The 27,961-nt window shown below is 42.0% G+C and overlaps 2 protein-coding genes across 4 annotated transcripts in view; one reads left to right on the top strand and one right to left on the bottom strand.

Annotated features, from left to right (window-relative positions):
* Nucleotides 1-14: 14 nt before the first annotated feature.
* On the bottom strand, nt 15-5,265 carry LOC106584566 (acyl-coenzyme A thioesterase 1). Of its 3 annotated transcripts, XM_014170003.2 has the most exons (11): nt 5,197-5,265; nt 4,678-4,986; nt 4,247-4,346; nt 3,960-4,150; nt 3,632-3,795; nt 2,922-3,041; nt 2,602-2,690; nt 2,404-2,497; nt 2,022-2,102; nt 732-873; nt 15-460 (listed from the first exon to the last, which is right to left on the bottom strand). In XM_014170003.2, exons 2-11 carry the CDS (start codon nt 4,871-4,873, stop codon nt 330-332), a joined length of 1,308 nt encoding a protein of 435 aa, XP_014025478.1. In that variant the 5' UTR covers nt 4,874-4,986; nt 5,197-5,265; the 3' UTR covers nt 15-329. The 3 variants fall into 3 exon arrangements, 1 of the variants encoding a protein (XP_014025478.1); XR_001323776.2 differs by lacking the exons at nt 15-460; nt 5,197-5,265 and having other exon boundaries at nt 2,022-2,317; nt 4,678-5,190; XR_001323777.2 differs by lacking the exons at nt 15-460; nt 5,197-5,265 and having other exon boundaries at nt 2,022-2,314; nt 4,678-5,190.
* A 2,456-nt stretch (nt 5,266-7,721) lies between these two features.
* Nucleotides 7,722-27,961, top strand: part of grm8b (glutamate receptor, metabotropic 8b) — a 224,807-nt gene continuing 204,567 nt past the window's right edge. The window contains exons 1-2 of the mRNA XM_014170001.2: nt 7,722-7,854; nt 14,160-15,014. Coding sequence (XP_014025476.1) covers nt 14,481-15,014 — 534 coding nt within the window. The 5' untranslated portion in view covers nt 7,722-7,854; nt 14,160-14,480. The remainder of the gene's footprint in view (nt 7,855-14,159; nt 15,015-27,961) is intronic.

Below are 27,961 nucleotides of genomic sequence, written 5' to 3'. Positions count from 1 at the left end.
TACCAAATACCAAATACCAAACACATTTTAATCCAACCATGTGGTTCAAATGAAAAATACATACCAAAAAATACGTACTTAAACAAATGGCATTTATATCAGAGCTTACATCATACAATGAGGCCATTGATACCGTTTGGTGTAATCATTAAGCATCTGGGCAGGAACAGTTATCTTTGTTTATTTCTTTGTCTGATCTGCATGGTGTCCATTGTTAATTACCTCACAGTCCATTATCTTATGTAAGATAGAGCAGTGATTCCGCCTGCACTGATCGGTTGAGGGACGAGCGTTGCGTAGGAGTGATACCATCTGACGTAAGACAATGCTCACAATCTGGACTGCATATGGGGTTTGACACTGTGACAGAGATGCTCTTGCAGAAAACCTAGAATCTTTTCCCATGAGTCTTCCTGTGCAACGGCGTGAGGTTTGGTGAGGCCTCCAAACAGCATGACCACTGCAACAAGTTGGAATGACTGCTTTAGACTTAGGACATTTGAGACATGATATTCTTCTGACTGTATAAATGTAGACCTATATGAAAATTGGGTCCAGTAACATAAGAAAAACCTAGAACTGTAGGATCATTAGTGGACTAGTTTAATCTGGTGAGCTAGATCAAAAAGTTGCAATGCCCTGTGGTACTAGACGAATGAATTGGGACTCCTATAGGAGCACAACAACTATAAAAGCACAGTCTGTCTGCATGAATGACTCGGGAAAGGCACCTCTCTGTTGGCCTGGCTGCAACACAAAGGTGCAAGACCTGCAGTGGGGACCATACGGAGGTTCAATCAGGTGACCAGCTCCAGGGTAGGACAGAGTGGTCAGCAGGTGACTGTTTCCTGTTCTCTCCATCATCTGCTTCATCTGAGGATTAAATGATGGGGTTTAGCACTAATTAATTATGTTGATACACACCCAAAGCCGGGACTCCACAGATCATGAGGATATCTTATTTGTCTGCCTGTGACCTACCATTATTGATCACCAGCCCCGAGAGTCAAAATGTTAATTTTACACAACGTTTTCACCAAACAGCAAACATCTTACAAGGTAAGCATCGATTTGGTCTGTGTTTGAGCTGTAGCTACATGGGGGGATATCAAATTAGGAACAAATATAGCCTACTGCCAATGTTATCTGATGATGTATGACTTAATGGCAACATCAAATGTCCACCGAGTAACTAAATCTTTGCGCATCAAAAATAGGATGCTTGTTTATGTACTGTAGGCATCAATATCCCCGGTATGTCCTCCGACACCACCACAATGTTTGAGAGAGGTTGGTGTTGTATACATTTTGTTTTTATGGTGAACAACTACTTTTGGGCACATCCAGTGTGCAAAAAAAGTGCAATTACCACATTCGGACACTTTGGAGAGGTTGAAAGGACACTTGAATATCCCGTGGGTACCCCATAACACCCCCACAGTGTTTGAGTGAGGTTGATATGGTAGAAATTGTGTTTTTATACAGAAAAAATTGCATTTAGGGATTTCAAATATGTAATAGCACTGGAATTATCTCATTTACAGACATATGCCACTTTGGAGAGGTTTAGGGACACTTGGAAGCATCCCATGACCACAAATGAAACCACTTACTAAAACATCTGCCCATTTCTAGTTGTTAGGTCCATAAGTCCCATTTTTATCTGATAATGTTCACATGTTGTGGAAGCCATCCGATGTGTTTCCAGCTCTGGGCATCAATAATTCACGTTTAGCTTGTCAATGAAAGATGGTTATTTTGTGTTTGCTTGATCTTGTTTATTCTGAACTATGTAACTCCTATCTACCTTCGGATAATTTCCTCATAATCTCCCAGATGTCTTCTTTCCAAATATACCAAGTTTTTGCATGTCAGAATCATATAATTACACATGAATAGCAGTTCCTTTTGGGTATGTCTATTTAGGCTGAAATCTACATTTTCCCATTACATTTAAGAGGTTTTTTAAACTGCATGTATGAAGCATGATGTTTTCCATAGGCAAACATGACGTAGCTCACATCATCAGCTGATTCGACAGCAGCCCAATTCTGATCATCTTGTCCAACAACCAGCAGCAGAGGACATGTTATCCTCCCCATCTGAGGACAGAATAAAACAAAACGGAGCTGAACTGAATAGATTAATAGCCATTTAGGAAAAAATTGAAAATTGACACATACAACAATACTTCTGAGCCCTCAATCTTGTGAGATACTGGAGGATCATGATAGGACTGGTGAAAGTGTGAAACTGTTCCCAGTATTGGTTGAGTTCTCCAGCGTAATCTTTTAGAGGTCCTTATCATCCTGTCCTCCTGTGTGGGATACATTTCCCTCACTACAATCATCCAAACAAGAGCAGAGGACTGAAGGGTCTTTCTGTAAATAACAGATATCTTACTTCTACTTTCAGGTCTATATCTTCTGGAATAGGTAAAAGAACGTCCCTCCAGATGATGCGATTCTCCTCATCAGTACGGGCCTTTGCATATTTTCTGAAAACGCATGGCCAAAGGTATAGTACTGATTTTCTCCTTGAAAAATCATTAGACTACTTTATAAACAGACAAACACAAGTAAACATAAGGTATTGACTCACTTGTGTATACCCTGAGATGTTTCCTCAACGGACTGGGTGGCTCCAATTCGACATGCATGGCTGCCACTGATACACACACAACATCTAGGCTAAAAGGAGTAGACAGAGATTTAATTAAACTGCATGAATACATTGTTTATTGCTGACTGGGGACAGATAAGCAAAAATGCATTTTGTCGCTGATTTTAATTTGATTTTCCTAAACACAACTCAATGATGGTGAGTATGATGGGGACATTTTGGTCTGGCTAAAGCCCATGCACATATGTTTATTCAGGAAATCAACAAATTGACAGGGGAGGAGTTTCTTAGGGACTTACTTTGACAGCTTCTGAGTAAGCAGTGATGGATAGAACCACTGTAACGCCAAGGGAAAGGCCAAGCAGCGCAATTCTGTCAGCGGCCACTAGAAGGTGATCCTGCAGTAGTCTGAATGCAGCCTGAGAATATATTAGCATGTGACAATACTCATTTAGGCATTTATAAAAGTTTTCTCAAGACAATGGATCAAGAAAGACGTGCAGATGTTTTTTTCCCACAGCCCCAAAGACGAGAGACAGCATAGTGGTGTGCGTGTTAGTATTCACATCCAAAGACGGTGAAAGAGTCCTCTCACCTGATTCCAAAGGTCTAAATCAGTTACTAATTGTGTAAGGTAAGGATTCAAAGTAGCAAACAAACATTCACCACAGGCATTATGTAGCATTGTCTGTCAGACTGTCACTTGTCAGGAAAGTTATTGTTTATCAAGTTATTGTTTATAAGAGCATACCGACTGACTAAAAATATCTTCTTAAAATATAGTACATGTATTTGGAGCAGTTCCCATTTTGTAGGCACAAACACACACACACACACACACACCCACACCCACACACACACACACACACACACACACACACACACACACACACACACACACACACACACACACACACACACACACACACACACACACACACACACACACAAATGGCCGAGCGTCAACCATGATTTCTATATGAAAATGGTGCAGACGGTAGACACAAACCTCAAAGTAAGGGTAGCCAATGGTAGCATTTTTATTTTGGTCTGGGAAGACGTAAAGTAGCGCCATGGCAGCAAAGCCATGGGATGCCAAGAGAGCAGCTCGATATTCCACTAGGCCGCCACCACCTCCCCACATGTCTAAAACTCCGGGGAAGGGTCCTGGACCTTCAGGATGACATGAGCAAAAAAAACATTATTCTTTATTTCTACCACTGACCCTTTGCCTTATACCAGTCAAAAGTGAGGATATATATATATATTCAACAGAGAACCCAGACAAAATGGCCAAAATGTCTGTGACCTTCAGTTATTGAGAGCATATTGTGTACCTGGTGGCAGGAACAGGGTACCTGTGACCCCTCCCTCTGTGATGTCGACCCTGCGGACTCCGGGGGCCATGTACCAGCGCTCTGTGACGACACTCGCCAGGGCCACCTGCTCCCCGAAACCCTGACTCATGTGTCCCCTGTACACAGAGATGTGCACCACCATGGGAGTGTGGACCTCCTTCTTCCTCAACCTACGAGAGGTATAAACAATTTGTATTCCAAAACTACCAACCACTTTAGCGTTGGCCTGAGTGTCAGAATAACCTCATGTTCATTCTCATGTCTACCTGAGTTCCGGTCTACTGCCAGGTATTGGTCTCATGCTCCACAACAGACCCATGGGCTCAACACCCTCATATGTTCCCCCTACACATGGATCCTTGAAGACTATTAATGACATAAAAGTTACTTGAAAGTACAGGGCGAAAAGTGTGGTTTGTGTAGCAAAAAAACAAGCATTTTGTGACAAGGGTTTTTATATAGTTATGATGAATATGACACAGGAGTTTACAGAATCCATCATATTGTTATTTCACTGTAATTCCTTTAAATAAATGAAATGAATTAAAGACTTTCCAGTGCAGGCCCAAATACATCTGATAGTGCATTTGGAAATGCTTTTCTGGTGTTGAAGTAGCTAAATGAAGTAGAAAGATTAAGTAGCAAAACGAAGTAGCTACAGGAAATTAAGTAGATAAATGGAAATAATATCTCTCACCTGTGACCCTTCCCTGAGCATCACTGACATAGTGCCCAAACGCCTCCCAGTAGTCTGTGTCTTCAGACTGATGTAAAGAATGTAGTGTGACCTCCTGTGTCGGTGGTAAGTTCCCCACAACCACATGGAACTTCTCATCAAAGAGGGCTCTCCATGGTTTTACAGTCAACACAGGAATCCCACCCATCTGACACATGACTTCTTCACAAAAAACTGTGACAACCTTAATAGGACTCCTTTACATTGAAGTTGTGAACCGTCATTGCTCATCCGACCCGTGAGCAATGGTTAAAAACATCAATAGAGTGCCTAGGTGAATACCAAATCAAATCAAATTTTAACTTTATTTGTCACATGCAGAAAATGCAACAAGTGTAGACTTTACCAGGAAATGCTTACATATAAGCCCTTAACCAACAGTGCAGTTCAAGAAGAAGAAAATATTTCCCAAGTAGACTAAAATAAAAAATAAATATTAAAAAGTAACACAATAAGAATAACAATAACGAGGCTACATACAGGGGTATACAGTGGTATTCTGTCCGGTCCAAACAGCTACTTTAACAACTTGCTCAGTACATATACGTAGATACCATGTACCCAAGGGTTTAATTATTAACTCAAATATTCAAACATAAAAAGGTAGATGAGTAACTAATTAATTTTCAGGTCATTACCACTCTTCATGAAATAGGCAACAATCCAGTATTAACGTCATAAAATGTGGTTATTCTAATCAAATAAGTACCTTGCGAGGAAAACATTATGAATGTGGGTTTTCACATGTGCATTTTTTTTTGTGTGAAGGTTAAATGTAACACTGTCTATCAGTACCAAAGGTGATATTCACTGAGTCTGTGAATGTGATATATAAATGTGATATATCATGTACTGTTGCTGCTGCATCATTGACTGCCCCTGGCCAACCAGTATATATACAGTTGAAGTCGGAAGTTTACATACAGTTTTTCAACCACTCTACAAATTTCTTGTTAATTAATAAACTATAGTTTTGGCAAGTCGGTTAGGACATCTACTTTGTGCATGACACAAGTCATTTTTCCAACAATGGTTTACAGACAGATTATTTCACATATAATTCACTGTATCACAATTCCAATGGGTCAGAAGTTTACATACACTAAGTTGAATGTGCCTTTAAACAGTGAAATAATCTGTCTGTAAACGATTGTTGGAAAAATGACTTGTGTCATGCACAAAGTAGATGTCCTAACCAACTTGCCAAACTATAGTTTGTTAACAAGAAATTTGTGGAGTGGTTGAAAAACGACTTTTAATGACTCCAACCTAAATGTATGTAAACTTCTGACTTCAAGTGTACCTCCTCCATTTTTGTGGTGACGCATGGGCAGGGGGTGACAGCTGTCATCATTGCCTACGTTAGCTGGGAGGCAGACTGAAGGTTGGCCACATAGGAACATTCTCTCAGTACTAGTGAAGGACTGGGGCTCAGAGGGTAATATGACCATCTGTCGTCCAGTAGCTCTGGTAATACAGAAGACCTGATCTGTAAGCACTGGATTTTCTCTGACAAACGCCTCTGTGGTCTGGCGTTGGCAGGCCGGGCTGGCACTGGGGAGGCAGGCGGGGCAGACACCAGACCGACAGGCACTGGGATGGCTTGCGGGGCAGGTGAGGCTGACACTGCAATGGCTGGCAGCTCAGGGAAATAGCTAGTGAGCTCCCTCCTGTCCATGGAGTCTATAAGATGTAATAGTTCCAGTTAAGGAACTGCAGTTCTCTGGCATCAGTGTGTTTTATGATTAGTCTAGATTGCAAAATGGTCGTTCCACCTCAAAAAGCACAAGAAAGAGGATTTGGACACTCACCAGCTCAGATTGTTCTGAAATCGTTTCTGTTGTTAGTAACAGACATGATTAGCATTCCTGAAACATTATTTTGTTGAAATATAATTTGAACTCTGATAAATTAAGCTAATTGATTGCACCCAAATTGGCTATTTTAATTTATAGGATTCAGGTAATATTCAAGAAATGTAGTACCCAACATCCGATTTGGACCAAACTTCTTCCTACCAATGAGGAAGACATGAGGAATAAATAAAATAAAAAAACACCCATGGTATTTTTCTGCTTCAGGTGTTGGGTTGGCGTTGCTCTTTTCCCAAGACAAGTTCTGCCACTCTCGACTAGGCTATTTTGCGCCCACAAGATGGCGCAATGTGACTGTGTTTCCCAACGGTGTCGTCAACAAAAATTCACTTTTCAACATCCGCTGTGCACATTTTCCCACTGGGAATATTGTTTTATGTAGAGCCTTAGGCATTTTGAAAAGACACTTCCATTGTCTGTAAGAGTTTGTGCAATAAATATGTTTCTGTTTTTTTCTTAGTATTTCTGAAAGAATGTTGAATGATCTGAATCACCTCTCATGTAGGCTATAATTCTCAAGCATCTTTCAGATTGCTTATATTATCCTAGCCTATATATAGTATTTGAAAGTTATGCCCTTTGAAAATTACGCCATATAAGACTACTTCATCTTCTGTAGGCTGTAATCATTAGCCATGACGCACCAACAGTATCGCTTCCTTTAAATTACACTTTGAAATTGTGACACACCAAATAAGATGGGCTTGTGTTGAGGCAAGGAACATGCGGCCATGCACTTGTTTTGGACCAAGCAAGCCCACTCTGAGCGTGAATTATTTAAATTCATCCTAAATAGTCCCACATGTCTTCCAGTGATCATGGGTAGGATTATGGTGATTTGAAAAATTAAATTAAAATAAACTGCCCAGTATTTACTGAAACAACTAACAAACATCAGAGAATCATTAGCCTGGAAACCAACCACCGCTGTGTGCTAGTATTGGGTGATTCCACAGAGACGGAGTGAAGTTCTCAATATCTATCGCCTCGCGTCCTCCCTCCTGTCCTCGCGCCTCGTCTCCTTCTCAAAACCCATTGGATGAGAACGCCAGAGATCTCGCCCCTCTGACCTTCTCCTCCAATGGGTTTTGAGAATGAGACGAGGAGAAGGGACGCAATAAGAATATAATTGAGATCTTCCCGGAGACGCGCTCGCGCCACCTTCACGATGCTGCTGTTCTTTCAGCACCACGAGCACAGCACAGGCTTGCGCAGCTTTGGTTTGGCAGTGAGACGCGAGGGACCAGATCACAGTAACCGGCGGGTAAGTCCTACTTAATTGTTGATTTTTTTTCAAACAATGTGATATGAGTCATGTTCCTTATTTAATGTTCTTAGATGTTTTTCTTTTTTTCTTTTTCTTTAGTAATAGCCTACAGACTTGATATTGAGAATATCAGTTTTCTGATGCGCTCACGTTTCCAATCATTCACACAAAGTCACATTTGATCTGTTAAATAAATAATTCAAGAGTTACTTTTGACATGGCTTTCTGGTAGATATATATAAAAACATCGTCGAGAAAGTGGTCAATTGAAGATCAATTTAATTTAGACAGGCATAAGAATTTTTTGGTGCGTTGTGCATGTTTCATCTGTCATCATCAACTGAGTCCAAATCGATTGAAAGGGAGTAAACTTAAAATGGACCACGGAGTAAGTAGCCTATCTCATTAAAAAAATCCCAGAGAGACATTCTCATCAATCATGCTAATTGGGCATATTGCACCTTTATCATAAGTGTAAATTGGTGGGGAGTCTAATCATGCAGTGTGCAATCAAAATCTTGGGTGATACAATTATTTACATTTAGATTACTGCAATTAGAGCAATTGTGCATGAGATTTGCTTTGTAGAACTGCCGGCTATAAATGCACTGCAATATAGGTCAGAAATGAACTAGGCTACTTACTCGTCACCTGTGGGTAAAATCTTCAAGTTAAAGCGTTTTAACATTTTGACTGATGGTTGCAAAGTTGTTGCTTTATTTCATTCAAAGCCAAGTATATGCTCTGTGCATAGATATTGTAGTTGATGAGGGGTGTATCTTGCTTAGCTGTAGAAGAAGGCATGTCTGCACGGTTTCACATTGTACATCACTCTGATGGTTAATGACATGTGCCACTAATTCTGACCACCCATTCATATGTAAAGCAGCACACTGTCCTAAACCATAACAACGTACAGTATGATATACAGCACACGTTGTACCATACATAACATTTCCCCCTCCTTTCTAAAACCAGGGACTGGTACCATATATAAAAATGTCCATAGGCCAATAACCCAGTGATGCCTAACAAAAAAACATTAACCTTTAAATGGAAGAGGTAAACAAAGACTCTCCAAAACTAGACAGTTCAGTCAGTTAACCTGAAGGTTGACTAAGACACCTAACGGAACCTAAGTATTAAAGGAGGAAAGGTAGTCCTCTGGTCAGTGGCTGCATAGGCTGATCTTAAAGCCATCACTGCTTGTAGCTCTGGCCCTTGGGAGCCCACAGAGGCTAAGGCTTAGGTGGTAGTGCAGGAAGAGGTTCATCAGGTGGTGTCTCTGGCCTGTATGTTTGTGTTATACTGGCCCATGCGAGAGGAGTGGGACTTTCCTGAGGCGGCTGGCGTGCCAGCGTGATCCATTGCTCACCATGAAGGTGGCGAGCCCCAGATGTCGACTGACCTGCAGGGGGTCCGTCCAGAATGAGACCATTTTGTTGCACCGCTGAGACCGACAGGCTCGGAAACCTGTCTGACACTTGGATGATCGGCTACTTCACCCTGTGTGCATTGTCGAAGCGCCGTTTCATTGCTCTTTGGTGCCTGGTGGCTGCCTGCTTTGCTTGTGTGCACCTAGTCGTCGGTGCTGTCACACCCTGTGTTCTGAGTCTTTCCAGTGGCAGTTCCATCTCACGACCGAGCATGAGAGATTCCTGTGAGACCAGTGTTGCTGTGTGTTTTCATGCTCTGTAGTGCACTAGTGTTTGGTTCAGGGCGGTTTGTAGCGTGCACCCCTGGACCAGGTGCGCTCTGATGCCATTCTTCAGCGCTTGGTTGAAGCGTTCCACCCCTCCCCACAAGCTCGACGACTGGAGCTGTAAAGGTGCACTTTTCGTCATTCAGGGTCAGGTTGTTCTGCAGTAGAGCACTGAATACTTTGTGGAGTCGCTGGTCATGGATGTGGAGGACTTGGCTGTGGATCATGATGCCGTCTAGATAGACCACTACTCTGGATATTCCAGCGAGGATGGTGCTCATCACCTGGAAGCAGCTGGGGGCGGAGTTAAGTCCACCAGGGATGCATGTGTATCTGAAAACACCAGCGTGTGTGACGAAGGCCGTGAGGTCTCTGCTGGCTGGGTGGAGGGGCACTTGAATATAACCCTGACTTAGGTCAAGCTTCATGAAGACCCTGAAGCCGTGAAATTGTTCAGTCACCTCCTCAGCGGGTACTACTATCCGGGACAACAGCCTTGTTCACAGCACAGGGATTCACACAGGTCTGGATTCACACAGATCTTTTGTGACGTCATCACGCAATGCAAAGGGGTTGCACCACAGGGGCTGCATGACTGGGGTCACGTCCGGGTTCACTAAGGGCCTTTGCGTAAAGGCTGTGAGGCAGCCCAGTCCATCAAACAGAGCTGGCCTGTTCTGTTGTCATGTGCAGGTAACCTGGTGGATAGCTGACCAACTGTCATCTCTCAGTGTGAACCCCAAGTCTGTGAAGAGGTCGAGCCCCAGGAGTTTGGCACCCCGCTTTGCAATGTGAAATGTGAATGACGGTAGGTGCTTGGTGACGTAGTGCACTGGGACCTGGAGAGTGCCTACAATGTCTATCTTGGAGCTACCATACCCACACAGGGCAGTGGAGGGCTGTTGGAGTGGCTGGTGAGTGAAGAACTTGTTGTAGGTGGCAAGGTTGAGCAACGACACCGCAGCGCCTGTATCCAGTAGCAAAGACAAACCCACCTCACCCAGCTGCATGTTTTGAATGACACATGATTGATGAAGACAGTTTGGATTTCAGTGCATTCATGTTGCGAGTCAGAGGAGAATGAAGGCGGAGCTAGTAGCAAGGGCAGAATGACACACTTCTGCAAAGTGATTGTATTTTGAACAGTTCTTGCATATCGTTCCCCGGGCTGGGCAGTTTGAAGCCATTGAATCTTGAGAGCAAGCCCCACAGTTGCTGCAGCTCCGTCGGTTTGTTTGTCTGTGTGCCTGCTGCACGAGCATGCCGGTGTCTGTTTCCATGCAGCCATCGATGTGGGAGGGCGTGTGCAACGCACAATCGCTATAGTGTGCCTGCTCGGGCTGAAGCTGCTGTGTGAGAATGGCTGGGGGCCGAGTGTATGCTGCAGAGCTGTCTGTTAGCATAGTAGAGCATTCCAAAGCACCTGGAGTGCTGATTTAATTTCTCCATCAAGTTGTAAATTGTCAGATTCCAAAAGCAGTTTGCCCCTTGTCATTTCACATAACGTCCCCTCTATCAGCTGATCCCTGAGGATCTCGTCCTGAAGTGCCCCATTGTTACAAAAGCTAGACAAGTCACTCAGATTAGCCATGTAGTTTCGATTTGACTCACCGGGCCGATGGTGTCCCGGTGAAGTGGTTCCGTAGGAGGGTGACTGCAGCATTGAATGTAGGAGCCCATCCAAGCGCTCTGAAAATCCTCTGTACCGAGGCAGTGACGGCGCAGTGTTTTCCTCCACTTGTCGGAGATTGTAGAAAAGTTCAGAGCTTCGAGATAAGTGTTTAAACTTGTTATTCCTTTCCAGGCATGGAAAGGGCACTGGTGGGGGTAAACTGAATTCAGCCATCCTCGTCGCCAATGCTGTATCTAGCTTAGCTGTAGAAGAACATATGTCTGTGCAGTTTCACAGTGTACATCACTCTGACGTTTAATGACATGTGCCACTCATTCTGACCACCCATCAAAACCATAACGACGTACAGTGGGTCCCAATGGTTGGGTTGAAGAAAACATAATGAGTTATGAGTTGATGCCGCATGGCTTTACAGTAGCCTACACATAGGCCTGTAGCTATTAGCCTACCATGTCTTTATTGGGGTGGCAGGTAGCCTAGTGGTTAGAGCCAGTAACCGAAAGGTTGCTGGATCGAATCCCCGAGCTGACAAGGTAAAAATCTGTCGTTCTCCCCCTCAACAAGGCAGTTTACCCACTGTTCCCTGGTAGGCCGCTATTGTAAATAAGAATTTGTTCTTAACTGACTTGCCTAGTTAAATAAAGGTTAAATAAAAAAAATAAAAGATCAATCAAATAGGCCTAATTTTCTCAATACTCAGTCAGAATAGCCATCATTAATTAGTAGGCTACTAGCATAGCTTCATTCACCAGGGATCTATGTGGCACAGGTGTGCGCCTGCTTAGGCCTATGCTACATGAGGTTGTTATGGCCATGCTTCATTTGTGCAGAGCGTCTTTCAAACAGCTATAGATCAATTGTTTTATAACTGTAACAAATATTACTATTTGGTTCAGCTGGAGTTATTTTTGTAAGTAATTCGACCAATGTAGGGGTTCACAATGCTGATCTTCAGTTCCAAACTCCAGCTAGTTATTGTTTCTCACTGGTATGTTACACTTTTGGTTGAGAGTGACTCGCTGCAATCGGTATCTTGTTAAAAGATAAGAATGGGAACAAGCAGTGTAAGGGCCAAAGCTGTTAAACACCTATGCCACACAATTGTAATGTCCATGGAGCCTCCCTTATGAAAAAAGATTGCAGTTAGATTTTCTTTTTGTACAGTCATTTTGTAGTGTAACTGCAGTTACAGTGCGGTATAACTGTAGTTCAACTGCAGTACACTGCTGTTATTCTGCAATTACTGCACCCAAAATACCAGAGTTAATGCACTTTTACTGAAATCTTTTTTTTGGTAATGCCTCAATTGATCAGGCTCAAAACGAAACATGTTCAGTACTAATCACGAGGGGCACTCTGAAGAGAATTTATGTAATTTGTACCAAAAAAGTAGTCCTAGTCGTGAATAAGAGCGGATAGTGAGTTATGTCTCTCAATAGTGAAAGAAAAGTCAGTAAGCCACTCTCTTCGTTTTGGAACAACGGGAGCTAAGTCCTGTATTTCCTCTCAGATGGAAAAATAATGCTAACAGTAAACTCAGTAAACTAACAGTAAACTGGCAGAGCTAATGCAACTAAAGCTGCAGACAGGAAGAAAAGACCTGCATGTTTTCATTTTGCCAGCAGGCAACCAGCTGCATGTTAACATAAACACACACACAAACACTGGTTCTGTCATTGTCGATGATATTTATTGTGCGACACCATCTGTAAGGCTCTAGGCTAGGGTATGCTGCTGTGTCCATTTTGATGTAGCTTCCTGTATAACTTTGCATTATGCTAATAAACATATCACAGTAATTTAAATTCACATCAGGGTAAGGATTAGTCTCATTGCAAATGCAATAGCTTATTACATGATAATACAATTCTTTGATGTTTTTATCAAGCACATTCTCAGCTTTGTAGACAGATTTTATGCAGATGTGACAGTGCCAATGTTTGAAGATTTCCCAGTTTTCAAAGGGAGATTCCCTGCTGTGTGATGTGGATGTTTGTTGTGTCTGTCCTTATACTCTCTCACTTTGTGTGTGTGTGTGTGTGTGTGTGTGTGTGTGTGGTCTGTGTGTGTGTGCATGCATGCTTGCATGTGCATGGCTGCATGCTTCAGTGAAAGGGTATTAAAATCAGCGGTGTACTTTACTTTAATATTTATATTTTAGACAACTTTTACTTTGACTCCACTACATTCCTAAAGAGAATAATGTACTTTTTACTCCGTATATTTTCCTTGACACCCAAAAGTACTAGTTACATTTTGAATGTTTAGCAGGACAGGAAAATTGTCTAATTCATGCACTTATCAAGAGAACTTCCCCGGTCATCGTTACTTTCTCTGATCTGGCAGACTCACTAAACACAAATGCTTCATTTGTGAAGGACATCTGAGTGTTGGAGTGTGCCCCTGGCTATCCATAAATGAAAAAGTCTGGTTTGCTTAATATAAGGAATTTGAAATGATTTATGCTTTTACTTTTGATACTTTATATTTTAGCGATTACATTTACTTTTGATACTTAAGTGTATTTAAAACCAAATACTTTTTGACTTTTCTCAAGTAGTATTTTACAGGGTGACTTTCACTTTTACTTGAGTCATTTTCTTTTAAAGTATCTTTACTTCTACTCAAGTATGACAATTGGGCACTTTTTCCACCATTGATTATTGGTCCTGAGTACTTCTTGTTTTCTGATCTACCTGATAATTAATTGCACCCAGCTGGTGTCCCAGGTCTAAATCAGTCCCTGATTAGAGGGGAACAATGAAAAAGCAAGGTCCAGATTTTAATTGGATGGTTTTAGTGTGTGCACCTATGTGTTTGAGAAAGAGAGAGAAGAGAGAAATAGCATATGTGAATGTGGGCGTGTGACCTACATATATTGATATGTGCCTGTGTCTATTAGAGAGCTGAACCCTAGTGTGTAACATATGGATTGTTTTCCCTCTTTGTCTCACACATCACAAACAGGGTCTTTTGAGCATGAGACACCCAGGATTGTGGAAAGAGATCCCCACTGTCCAGTCAGTGTGAGAAACTCAGCCTCTCTTCTCTCCAGCCTCCTTATCTCGCTCAAACAACATCCCTTTCCCAGGGATGCCAGGTACATGCATCAGCAGCTCTTTGAAACCAGAGGTAGCCCTCCCTAACCCTGCCCTGATCTAGAGAGGAGGGTCACACACGGTACGCCCAACCCTGTGTCCCCACCACCCCCCACCAGCTGCCTGCTGCTCTGCGCTCCCAGTACTACACCACCTCCCCTAACCCACTATCTCCCGTACTGCTACCACCATGGCCAGGGAGTTCAAACACCCTTCCCTCTTCCTTAATTGCTTCCTCTTCCTACTGACCACCAAATTCTACTGGCTGTTGGCCTCTGCCACTCAGAAGCCCCCGGACCCCCAGCTGCCTCTGCAGGAGTACGCCCATTCCATCCGGCTGGACGGTGACATCATGCTGGGCGGCCTATTCCCTGTGCACTCCCGTGGCGAGAGAGGAGTGCCCTGTGGGGAGCTGAAGAAGGAGAAGGGCATTCATAGGCTGGAGGCCATGCTGTTTGCCATTGACCTGATCAACAAGGACCCAGAGCTGCTCCCCAATGTGACACTGGGGGCGCGCATCCTGGACACCTGTTCTAGAGACACCTATGCCCTGGAGCAGTCGCTGACTTTCGTCCAGGCACTCATCGAGAGGGACGGCTCAGATGTGCGCTGCGCCAACGGAGACCCGCCCATCTTCGCCAAGCCGGACAAGGTGGTGGGGGTCATAGGGGCGGCGGCTAGCTCGGTGTCTATCATGGTGGCCAACATCCTGCGGCTCTTCAAGGTGAGGATTGTGTTTCCCCTATTTAAAATGGGATGTTGTTTTTTTCCATAGTCCATGTTCTCTATATTAGTTAAGCTGAAGTTTGACTCAGGCTTAATATCTAGTTCTAGCCTACTCTAAAGGCTGTGAAAAGGTCAAAGATGTATTGTGTTTTTGTCTTCCCTTCAAGGTTCTGTTGGTTTGCATAGCAGACTTTGTTCCGCTGCCTTTGACAGTAGAATGCAGATGGGGCTTCCCTAGGCTGTGGTGTGGTGGAGCGTCATCTTGAGAACATTCTGCAAAGGCTTTCATTTAAATAATTATTTTCCAAGCTAGTGGCTGGGCTTTTGTTAGAAATGTGGGGATTTTCTTGACACAAGCATCATGATCCTGTCACATTACGTCAGCTGGTATTAGAAATAATTCAAAATGATGGGTTGACACCTTTTCTCTGGCATAGAGACATTTGGGCTGCGTGCTTGGTTGGTTCACTATTGAAGCAGATAAAGCTCAATTAGCCAACACCCCATTAGAATATAGTTAGTGTTATTAAAATATATTTGACTAACTCCAGAGGGCTGGAAACTATCGGTTGGTCTTAAGCAGGAGTTTACAACGGTTCTTTCATTCCAATCAGAAGGTCTGAATGTCAGCGACTGACCAGTGGTAGACACATGAAAAGGTCAAACCATTGATGCGAATCGACTGACTATGATATGGAGTCTGGATTCCCAGAGAGAGGTTAATGAGATGTAAATTAGCACATAGTTGTTGTTGTTGGAATATGTAGTGTCAGCCTGATGAGGTATATTGTTCCCATGTATATAAATGCCCAATGTTTCTGTGATTGAACTGATATTGATATTGCAGCATATTGCTCTCAAAACAGCTTGATATTTTTTCTCCCTTCTTAGTAATAGAGAAAGCAACTGTTCTGGAGCTAAAAATAGAAGGTTTGAAATTAGATAGACATGCATTGATATGTTGCATTAATCTAATACAGCCATTGTCCTTTTCATAGTTGTCACCTATATAACAACATGGAGGAGAGTATAAATATTCACTAGTCTGCTTGAGGAGAAAAGGTGACAGTGGAGAATGACCCGGACCGGGAAATATTGAATGAGGTTGAATCTTCGGCCTAAAGCGGTGGCATGAGCAATGACTTGTCTGATTAATTAAGATGGAATAGCTTGAAGAAGCAGGTAGCATCAGAGGTCAGAACGGGGAAGAGGAAGGGCCTGACTGGCTACATACAGAGGTTCTGCCCTAACAAAGTGGATCATGTAAACCAGTGGTTCCCAAACTTTTTATAGTCCCGTACCCCTTCAAACATTCAAACTCCAGCTGCGTGCCCCCTCTAGCACCAGGGTCAGCGCATTCTCAAATGTTGTTTTTGTCATCATTGTAAGCCTGCCACACATACACCCTATACAATACATTTATTAAACATAAGAATGAGTGTGAGTTTTTGTCACAACCTGGGTCGTGGGAAGTGACAAAGAGCTCTTTTAGGACCAGGGCACAAATAATAATAATAATCAATATTTTAGCTATTTATGTGCATGAAAGGATTCTCATAACTCTGCAATGTTGGGTTGGAGAGAGTCTCAGTCTTAAATCATTTTCCACCCACAGTCTGTGCCTGTATTTAGTTTTCATGCTAGTGAGGGCCGAGAATCCACTCTCACATAGGTGCGTGGTTACAAAGGGCATCAGTGTCTTAACAGCATGATTTGCCAAAGCAGGATACTCTGAGCACAGCCCAATTCACAAATCTGGCAGTGGCTTCTGATTAAATTACATTTTCACAGAACCACTTGTTGCAATTTTGATGAGGCTCTCTTATTCAGATATCGGTAAGTGGACTGGAGGCAGGGCATGAAAGGGATAACTAATCCAGTTGTTTGTGTCATCCGTTTTGGGAAAGTACCTGTGTAATTGAGCACCCAACTCACTCAGGTGCTTCGCTATATCACATTTGACATTGTCCGTAAGCTTGAGTTCATTTGCACACAAAAAAAGCATACAATGATGGAAAGACCTGTGAGTTGTCCTTGTTAATGCAGACAGAGAAGAGCTCCAACTTCTTAATCATAGCCTCAATTTTGTCCCGCACATTGAATATAGTTGCAGAGAGTCCCTGTAATCCTAGATTCAGATCATTCAGGTGAGAAAAAACATCACCCAGATAGGCCAGTCGTGTGAGAAACTCGTCATCATGCAAGCGGTCAGACAAATGAAAATGATGGTCATTAAAGAAAACTTTAAGCTCATCTCTCAACTCAAAAACCGTGTCAATACTTTGCCCCTTGATAACCAGCGCACTTCTGTATGTTGTAAAAGCGTTATACATGGTCACTGCCCATAACATTGCATAGTGCAGAAAATACACGAGAGTTCAGGGGCCTTGCTTTAACAAAGTTAACCATTTTCACTGTAGTGTCCAAAATGTCTTTCAAGCTGTAAGTGATTCCCAATGCAGCAAGAGCCTCTCGGTGGATTCTGCAGTGTACCCAAGTGGCATCAGGAACAACTGCTTGCACGCGCGTTACCACTCCACTATTTATCCCTGTAATGGCTTTTGCGCCATCAGTACAGATACCAACACATCTTGACCACCGAAGTCCATTTGATGTCACAAAGCTGTCCAAGTACTTTAAAAATATTGTCCTGGTTTCCAGTGGTTTGCAGAAGAGGATGTCTTCCTTAATTGACCCCACATAAACGTAACAGACATTTACCAGGAGCGGTGCCAGGCCTGCCACGTCTGTTGACTCATCCAGCTGTAACGCATAGGATTCACTGGCTTGTATGCGAAGCAGTAATTGTTTCAAAATATCTCCTGCCATGTCACTGATGCTTTGTGAAACAGTGTTGTTTGATGAAGTCATTGTCTGTATAGTTTTATTTGCCTTTTCCCCCAGAATTGTCCCAGCCATATCCACGGCAACAGGAATAATGAAGTCCTCCACAATAGCATGGGGCTTGCCCTAGCCACTCGGTAGCTCACCATATAAGACGCTTCTAGCCCCTTCTTACTACTCGAAAGTCATCTTAATTCTCTCTCAAAAAACTCTGTGGCTTATTTCTTAAATTGGCATGTTTTGTTTCTAAATGTCTGCACAAGAGTGAAGGTTTCATCGAGTTGTGAGATAGTACTTTTGCACATATAACACACTGTGGCTGAGGAAAGGCACTACTCCCAATATAAGTGAACCCCAAATCGATGTAGTTCTCATCATATTTGCGCCTCTGCGATGGTCCAACATCTCTGTCTGTTGTTCGGTGCTTTCCCAGGTAAGGGGGCAGTAGCTCTTCAGCTGCATCAGATTCACAACTGTCAGTGTCCATGCTAGCAGGGCTAACAACAAATGTAGAATTACTGATGCTAGCATTGGATCTGCTCGTGGAAGCAGAACATCTTGTGTCGTCGACAGGTGCAGATGTCGTACCGCCGGTAGTAGCAGTACTACCAGTAGAGCTGGTATGTGTCTCTATGGCCTTACTAAATGGACTGTTTGAAGAAAAAAAATCATTTATTTTTTATTTTTTATGTCAATCACAACTTTATTTGGCTTACCCCCGACGACATTGCCCCTAGTTTGGCAATACCTGATGTAAACCACCAGCTGGGTGCAAGACGTTATGTGAACCACATGTCATTGTTTTGAAGGGATACACATTCTCTTTCAACTTGTTCGTATTTAACCTCCACAACACACTTGTCTTCTACCCAACACCTCCCGGTGATATATAGGTCTCAGAAAAACCTCCATATTAATGTCCGGTGAAGAATGCGTTACATCCTGAGCACGGAAGCACTGCTTTTACACTCCATTACTCCCATAAACAGACTAAGAATGCTTTCTTCGCTATTGATCCGTGTGCAGAGGGCTGACCCAATTACAGTCTTAGTAATGGAATGGATATGCACAGCTTCATCCGCAAGACAAGAGGAACACACCAGAGAATTGTTTTCCCCTAAGTACTGCTGTGGAATCAGCTTTCACTTTCACCCAATCCCAACCTTTACCATTAGGGTTGTGGTTTGTTGTCCTGTGTTTAGTGGTGGTGTAGTAGTGGTTTAAATGGATGTAGGCCTAAGGGAGATCCCATTGACCTGTCATTCCAAACTGACTGCCTCAATTAATCAAGTTTCAACAACCAGTCTGTGCCGGATAAAACCACATTGAAGTTCAAAATGGCTCCCTATAGAGTTATGAAACTCTTACTTACTTCCCAGTGTACAACAACATATGGATGTGATCATCCATAATGTACATATATCCAGTTTTACTGTGCACTATATTTGTGTAATTAGGTGTAATTCGATTTTGGGACAACGTATACAATAGAGAAGGTGCTAATCCAGGACCACTTTGAAGTTTTGTGGTGGTGTTACTGAAGATGATGTGCTCAGCACGTGACTAGGCAGAGAGCCTTCATGGTGTATGGTTCAGTGAGCCTGTTGGCACCTGAAGGTGGTGCAGTCAACGTGTATCTGGCCCTCCTCTGAGCTCTCTGACCCAAATGAGGCTGACCTGGGGTGTACTCTGTGGGGTTTGATTCGTTTAACTGATGTTCAAATGATGATGATGATGATGATGATGGACCTGAGGCATTCCATTCAAACAACAAAATGAAGGTTATGTCATTAGGACAAAAAAAAGTCTTCAATGTAACACTCAATGACAGATTCTGGAAAGCTGCCAAAACTAATGATTTATCAATTGGAATTTCACTCTTTGAAATACACTGAACAAAAATAAATATGCAACATGTAAAGTGATGGTCCCACGTTTCATGAGCTGAAATAAAAGATTGCATACATTTTCCATATCACAAAAAGCTTATTTCGCTCAAATTTTGTGCATAAATGTTTTACATTTGTTTATACAGCATGATCATTACACAGGTGCACCTTGTGCTGGGGACAATAAAAGGCCACTCTAAAATGTGCAGTTTTGTCATACAACACAATGCCATTGGCATGCTGACTGGAGGAATGTACACCAGAGCTTTTGCCAGAGAATTGAATGTTCATTTCTCTATCATAAACCGCCTCCAACGCTGTTTTAAAGAATTTGGCAGTACATCCAACCGGCCTCACAACCTCAGACCATGTGTATGTGGGCGAGTGGTTTGCTGATGTCAACATTGTGAACAGAGTGGCCCATAGTGGCAGTGGAGTTGTGGTATGGACAGGAATAAGCTATGGACACGAACACAATTGCATTTTATCTATGTCTATTTGAATGCACAGAGATACCGTGACGAGATCATGAGGCCCATTGCCGTGCTATTAATTTGCCGCAATCACCTCATGTTTCAGCATGATAATGCACGGCCCCATGTCACAAGGATTTGTACACAACTCCTGGAAGTTGAAAATGTCCAAGTTCTTCCATGGCCTGCATATTCACCAGATATGTCAACCATTGAGCATATTTGGGATGCTCTTGATCGACATATATGACAGAATGGTCCAGTTCCCGCCAATATCCAGCAACTTCGCACAGCCATTGAAGAGTGTGACAACATTCCACAGTCATTAGCCTGATCAACTCTATACGAAGGAGGTGTGTTGCACTGCATGAGGCAAATGGTGGTCACACCAGATAATGACTGGTCTTCTGATCCACGCCCCTAGCTTTTTTCATGTGACATCCATAGATTAAGACCTAATGAATTGATTTCAATTGACTGATTTCCATGAGTGAACAGTAAAATCTTTGAAATTGTGGCATGTTGCGTTTATATTTTTGTTCAGTGTATTATCCCAGTGTATGGAAATAATTAAGACAAACTATATAGCCGGAAGGTTCTATTAGGGTACGGACCATTGTGGCAAAAATATCCTGCACTAAATCTGTAATGAGTTACATGATTCATCTTTAACTGAAGAGCCAAGTCATACTTGGCTAATGAGGAGAGAAGGGGTTACCAACATGAGTTATCTAAAATTAGCTCTAAATTATGCAGGGCATTTTATCAACAAATTCAAACACCACTAATTTGCAAAAAAGGTTTGATTTGTCCCGTATTTCAGTCAGACATTCCAACCTGTCTCTTTTACAGTCACTTTGCACTTTTGACAAGATATATATCATAAGGATGTGGTACTGGTGATGTTAAACACTTTTCCAATTATTGTTGAGATCTGATATTCTATGCACCGCAAGACGAGACGTAGGCCAATGTCATATCGTCAACCAATCACATTTGTCAAATCCTTTCAGTCGAAATTCCAGCTAAACTTGGAGAGAACAGTTAACTACTTACAAAAGCATGTTTCTGATGAAGAGCTACAAAAGTAAGTAAATAGCCATATTAGACTGAAAATATATAGACCTAAGGTGATTTCATCACACTTGTTAGGCTCTCCTTGCTCATTAGTTGCTCATTAAACATATTTGCTGCTAGACTACTTCACTTAATCAAGTTTTCAAAGTCTACCTTCCTAACAGTTTTTTATTCCCTGAGACCAACCAGAAAGGTTTCCTTGGCCAAATACTCCCAGATTTTCATAAAACAGCCACACATTTAGTCTGTTGTTTTTGCTTGACCAAATTTTGCTCGAAGCAAAAGAGTAGTCCCTCGGCACGCTTCAATTAGCTTGTTCAATGAAGTGGGAGGGGGATTTTTGTTGTATTCACGTATGCTACACTGTCCCACAAAATCATCCCTTTGTCCCACATTTGGGTATAATAAATGTGGTCACGCTAGTCCCAGTATTAGCTGAACAGAGACGGGTAGATTCAGTGCTAAAGTAAGGACAAGTGAAGAGAATTATAACAGGATCAGTGGAGTGGTGGTGCATAGAATTGCTGCATTGTTCTTCTCTGCAGAACCAACCTTTGTATATACCTCTGATGATATTCTGTTTCGCTGAATATGTATCTTCACAGGAAATAGCGAATAGTAGACTAGCACAAATGAAACTCTGTATTGAGGAGAAACCCAGTAAGTGAGGAATATAGATGCTTCATCATAATTTTATTGTTTTGGGTGCCCTTATGATTTTTTTTAATATATCCTTTAGGAAGAGCAGTAATAACTTATTGATTCATTCATAGCCATGGGAGGAAAGATTAGCTGTGAATCGTTTAGGTAATGAATGTTTCTGGTGGTCACTGCAGCAATACCGCTCTCTGCAGGGTTGCCACCTTTGGTCACACTTCCACCCTTCACCCTGGTTGTCCTTTGAGCTTCTTATAAAAGTGCAGAAGACTTGGGCCAGGATACCAAGCGGGAAAGCTTTGGAACACACAAATAGCAATCACAAAGTGTATAGAGGATTATGTTTTTAAGACCTCTGTGCAATTTTGTGCACGTATGTGTGTGAGTTTGTGTGTGTGTAAGGCTTTGTGCATGTATATTAAGTGTCTCTGTGTATGTGGATGTCTGTGTGGATGTGTGTGTGTGTGGATGTGTGTGGATGTGTGTGTGTTGATGTGTGTATGTGGATGCGCGTGTGTATGGATGTGCAGGATAACTAATCTTGCAGGGAAACGCGTGATGACCACCCCCTAATTTCCATTATAGAATTAGACTACCAGCAGTGTCAGTGTCGCACTGCAGTTTTAATCAATACACCCTCCTAGAACCTTCAGCGAGTGTGTGTGCATGGGTGTGTGTGGGTATCCCCCCCCTCCCCACACACACATTTTGGGCCTGCCTACTCATTTTGGGTGAGTGTGGAAATAGGGTGCATGGTGCCAGTTCAATTAAGAGATCAGGGTTGAATAGCATACTGTGAAGACGTCTCCTCTACTTATCCATCTTTGAGTGGATGGTAGTATAGGGGTTGATTATGTGTAGGTTTGGGGGAGGGTTCGGCCTAAGGTTCTTCTTTCCTGTGGGAGTCAGGATGAGAGTTTGGTTTGGTTTGTACTTGACTGAGGGCACCTCCTGATCCATCAAAACAGATCCCTATGTTTCAAAGGCAAGACAGCTTTCATCACACATCTCAGACCTCAAAATGTCTCGATAAATATTACAGTCAACTACTCCCGACATGTATGTGTAGATCCAGCTATAAATCCTCAACTCCCAAATGATTGGGAAAGATTGAGAAAAAAAATACTTCCTGTTACTAAATTTACTAGATGGGAGAGTGTGGATGCATTTGTTTCTCATGAGACTGTCACTTTTATACTTGTTAGTTAGTTAGTTAGCCCCACAGGAAGTGTCAAAACCACAGTGATGCCTGCAGCTTGTATCATAATGGTATTGATAGGAAATTGAATGGAAAAAATTAAACACAATGAGACCACTTATTTGGGTTGTCTCTAGTTAACACAGCCACAAAATAATAAACCTGCCTATTTCTACAATTAATCCTTTTAAAGGCCCAGTGCAGTCAAAAATGTGATTTCCTGTGTTTTATATATATTTCCACACCATTTTTTTTTTTATAAAAAAAAATAAAATGTTTTCAACTTTATTTACCAGGTAGGCTTGTTGAGAACAAGTTCTCATTTACAACTGCGACCTGGCCAAGATAAAGCGAAGCAGTGTGACACAGACAACAACACAGAGTTACACATGGAGTAAACAATAAACAAGCCAATAACACAAGCAAGTCAATGACACAGTAGAAAAAAAGAAAGTCTATATACAGTGTGTGCAAAAGGCACACACTGTATATAATTACAATTTAGCAGATTAACACTGGAGTGATAAATGAGGATATGATGATGTGAAAGTAGAAATACTGGTGTGCAAAAGAGCAGAAAAGTAAATAAAATAAAAACAGTATGGGGATGAGATAGGTAGATTGGGTGGGCAATGAGGTTGGACTAATACTGCGAAAATGATGATATTGCCCTTTTAGTGTAAGAGCTGTTTGAAAAGACCACCTGAAATCTCAGCCTGTTATGGTGGGATGGAGTTTTGGCCTTCCAGGTGGTAAATTATTATAAAAATATATTTAAAAAATATTAATATTTGTTTTTACAGCTTTTCTGTTACATTTACATACATTTTACATACATGGTACTTTTCTATACAGCAATCCCGTATCAATAATACACTTGTCACACCCTGACCTTAGCGAGACGTTTTATTTCCTCTCGTTTGGTTAGGTCAGGGTGTGATGTGGGGTGGGAAATCTAGTTTTTGTATTTCTTTGTTTTGGCCGAGAATGGTTTCCAATCAGAGGCAGCTGTCTATCGTTGTCTCTGATTGGGAATCATACTTAGGCAGCCCTTTTTCCCTCCTTCAGTTGTGGGATCTTGTTTTTGTACAGCTCAGTGAAAGCCTGCAGAACGTAACGGTCTGTTTCCTTTGTTTGTTGTTTTGTTTAGTGTTCTGAGTTATAATAAAATGTATCATGAGCACTTACCACGCTGCACCTTGGTCTCCTCTCTACGACGAACGTCACAACACTACCAAACATAAGCTCTTTAATCCCAACCCTCAGCCACTCTCAGCCCATCCCACCTATCACCATAGACCACCCTCGTTTGGTTTCCATGTGCCGTGTATTTTTCAATTGTGCTGTGATGTTTTACATTCATTTTGAATCTTTCTAATCACATAAAATCCACAGATTGTAAGCTAAAGATGAAAACATTTCCTACGAGTATTGTTATTTATTGACTGACTATGGCTTTCCAGATCGCCCAAAACTGCTATTTGTAAGGTTACTTTAAGTCATGTTGTGATTTATTAACCATTCCTGAACCTGTGACAAGAAACGATACCAGAATAAATGATCTAGTGATTTTGTCTCTTCGCAGCAAAATCTACAGAGCTGAGATTGTTGCATGCCCCATATATATATATATAGCATTCTGTTGGTGGCAAGAATGTTCTATAATCATTTAAATTTAAAAACTCTTAAGTGTTGAATCAAGTGTTTTTGTATCAGTTCATGTACCATATGCCATGGAATCAGTACATCGAAAATCTCTTCCAATTTATTTTGCAACCTGTATGGCACAGCTGTCAACATTTTTATCCTCAAATGAAACTGGTATATTTTTCTATTCATGCCAATCCCTTTCAGACAATTTGTATCTTTAATATATGGCAGACAAACAAGTTCCCTACCTTTTCCATCTTCCACTTACAGTTGAAGTTGGAAGTTTACATACACCTTAGCCAAATACATTTAAACTCTGTGTTTCACAATTCCTGACATTTAATCCTAGTAACAATTCCCTGTTTTAGGTCAGTTAGGATCACCACTTTATTTTAAGAATGTGAAATGTCAGAATAATAGTAGAGAGAATGATTTAATTCAGCTTTTATTTCTTTCATCACATTCCCAGTGGGTCAGAAGTTTACATACACTCAATTAGTATTTGGTAGTATTGTCTTTAAATTGTTTAACTTGGGTCAAATGTTTCGGGTAGCCTTCCACAAGCATCTCACAATAAGTTGGGTGAATTTTGGCCCATTCCTCCTGACAGAGCTGCTGTAACTGAGTCAGGTGTGTAGGCCTCCTTGCTCGCGCACGCTTTTTCAGTTCTGCCCACACATTTTCTATAGGATTTAGGTCAGGGCTTTGTGATGGCCACTCCAATACCTTGACTTTGTTGTCCTTAAGCCATTTTGCCACAACTTTGGAAGTATGCTTGGGGTCATTGTCCATTTGGAAGACCTATTTGCCACCAAGCTTTAACTTCCTGACTGATGTCTTGAGATGTTGCTTCAATATATCCACATAATTTTTCTTCCTCATGAAGCCATCTATTTTGTGAAGTGCACCAGTCCCTCCTGCAGCAAAGCACCCCCAAAACATGATGCCGCCACCCCCATGCTTCATGGTTGGGATGGTGTTCTTCTGCTTGCAAGCATCCCCCTTTTTCCTCCAAACATAACAATGGTCATTATGGCCAAACAGTTCTATTTTTGTTTCATCAGACCAGAGGACATTTCTCCAAAAAGTACGATCTTTGTCCCCATGTGCAGTTGCAAACCGTAGTCTGGCTTTTTTATGGCGGTTTTGGAGCAGTGGCTTCTTCCTTGCTGGGCGGTCTTTCAGGTTATGTCGATATAGGACTCATTTTACTATGGATATAGATACTTTTGTACCTGTTTCCTCCAGCTTCTTCACAAGGTCCTTAGCTGTTGTTCTGGGATTGATTTGCACTTTTCGCACCAAAGTACGTTCATCTCTAGGAGACAGAACGTGTCTCCTTCCTGAGCGGTATGATGGCTGCTTGGTCCCATGGTGTTTCTACTTGCGTACTATTGTTTGTACAGATGAACGTGGTACCTTCAGACGTTTGGAAATTGCTCCCAAGGATGAACCAGACTTGTGGAGATCTACAATTTTTTGTAGGTCTTGGCTGATTTCTTTTGATTTTCCCATGATGTCAAGCAAAGAAGCACTGAGTTTGAATGTAGGCCTTTTAATACATACACAGGTACTCCTCCAATTAACCCAAATTATGTCAATTAGACTAACAGAAGCTTCTAAAGCCATGACATCATTTTCTGTAATTTTCAAGCTGTTTAAAGGCACAGTCAACTTAGTGTATGTAAACTTCTGACCCACTGGAATTATGATACAGTGAATTATAAGTGAAATAATCTGTCTGTAAACAATTGTTGTAAAAATGACTTGTGTCTTGCACAAAGTAGATGTCCTAACCGACTTGCCATTGCTATTGTTTGTTCACAAGAAATTTGTGGAGTGGTAGAAAAAGAGTTTTAGACCTAAGTGTATGTAAACTTCCGACTTCAAGTGTACCTCCTCCTTTTTTGTGGTAATGCTGCAATCAGTTGGTTTTAATTTTGGATTGAGCAGACATTCCCATATGCATTGAACAAAATATAAACGCAACAGGTAAAGTGTTGGTCCCATCATTCATGAGCTGAAATAACATTTCCTAGAAATGTTCCATACGCACAAAAAGCTTATTTCGCTCAAATTTTGTGCCCAATTTTGTTTACATCCCTGTTAGTGAGCATTTCTCCTTTGCCAATATAATACATCCACCTGACAGTTGTGGCATATCAAGAAGCTGATTAAACAGCGTGATCATTACTCATGTGCACCTTTTGCCGGGGACAATAAAAGGCCACTCTAAAATGTGGAATTTTGTCACACAACACAATGCCGCAGATGTTTCAAGTTTTGAGGGAGTGTGCAATTGGCATGCTGACTGCAGGAATGTCCACAAGAGCTGTTTCCAGATAATTGAATGTTCATTTCTCTACCATAAGCCGCCTCCAACGTCATTTTAGAGATTTTGTCAGTATGTTCAACCAGCCTCACAACCGCAGACAACGTGTATGGTGTTGTGTGGGCGAGCGGTTTGCTGATGTCAACGTTGGGAACAGAGGGCCCCATGGTGGCTGTGGAGTTATGGTATGGCCAGGCATTAGTTACGGACAACAAACACAATTGCATTTTATCTATGACGATTTGATTTGCACATGGTGATCTTGGGCTTGTGTGCGGCTGCTCGGCCAAGGTAACCCAATTCATGAAGCTCCCGATGAAAAGTTGTTGTGCTGACGTTGCTTCCAGAAGCAGTTTGTGTTGTGAGTGTTGCAACTGAGGACAGACAACTTTTACACGCTACGCGCTTCAGCACTCGGCGATCCCGTTCTGTGAGCTTGTGTGGCCTACCACTTTGCGGTTGAGTCGTTGTTCCTCCTAGACGTTTCCACTTTACAATAACAGCACTTACAGTTGACCGGGGCAGCTCTAGCAGGGTCGAACGTTTACAAACTGACTTGTTGGAAAAGTGGCATCCTATGACGGTGCCACGATGAGTCACTGAGCTCTTCAGTAAGGCCATTCTACTGCCAATGTTTGTCTATGGAGATTGCATGGCTGTGTGCTTGATTGTATACACTTGTTATCAACGGGTCTGGCTGAAATAGCCGAATCCACTAATTTGAAGGGGTGTCCATATACTTTTGTATATGTAGCGAACTTACTGATTTGATTTTAGGATAAAAACGGCTGCGTATATCTGATGTTAAACCTAACCTTAACCCTT

The sequence above is a fragment of the Salmo salar genome, chromosome ssa23, assembly GCF_905237065.1.
Source record: "Salmo salar chromosome ssa23, Ssal_v3.1, whole genome shotgun sequence".
Lineage (NCBI taxonomy): Eukaryota > Metazoa > Chordata > Actinopteri > Salmoniformes > Salmonidae > Salmo > Salmo salar.
This window is presented reverse-complemented; position numbering and strand designations above follow the sequence as displayed.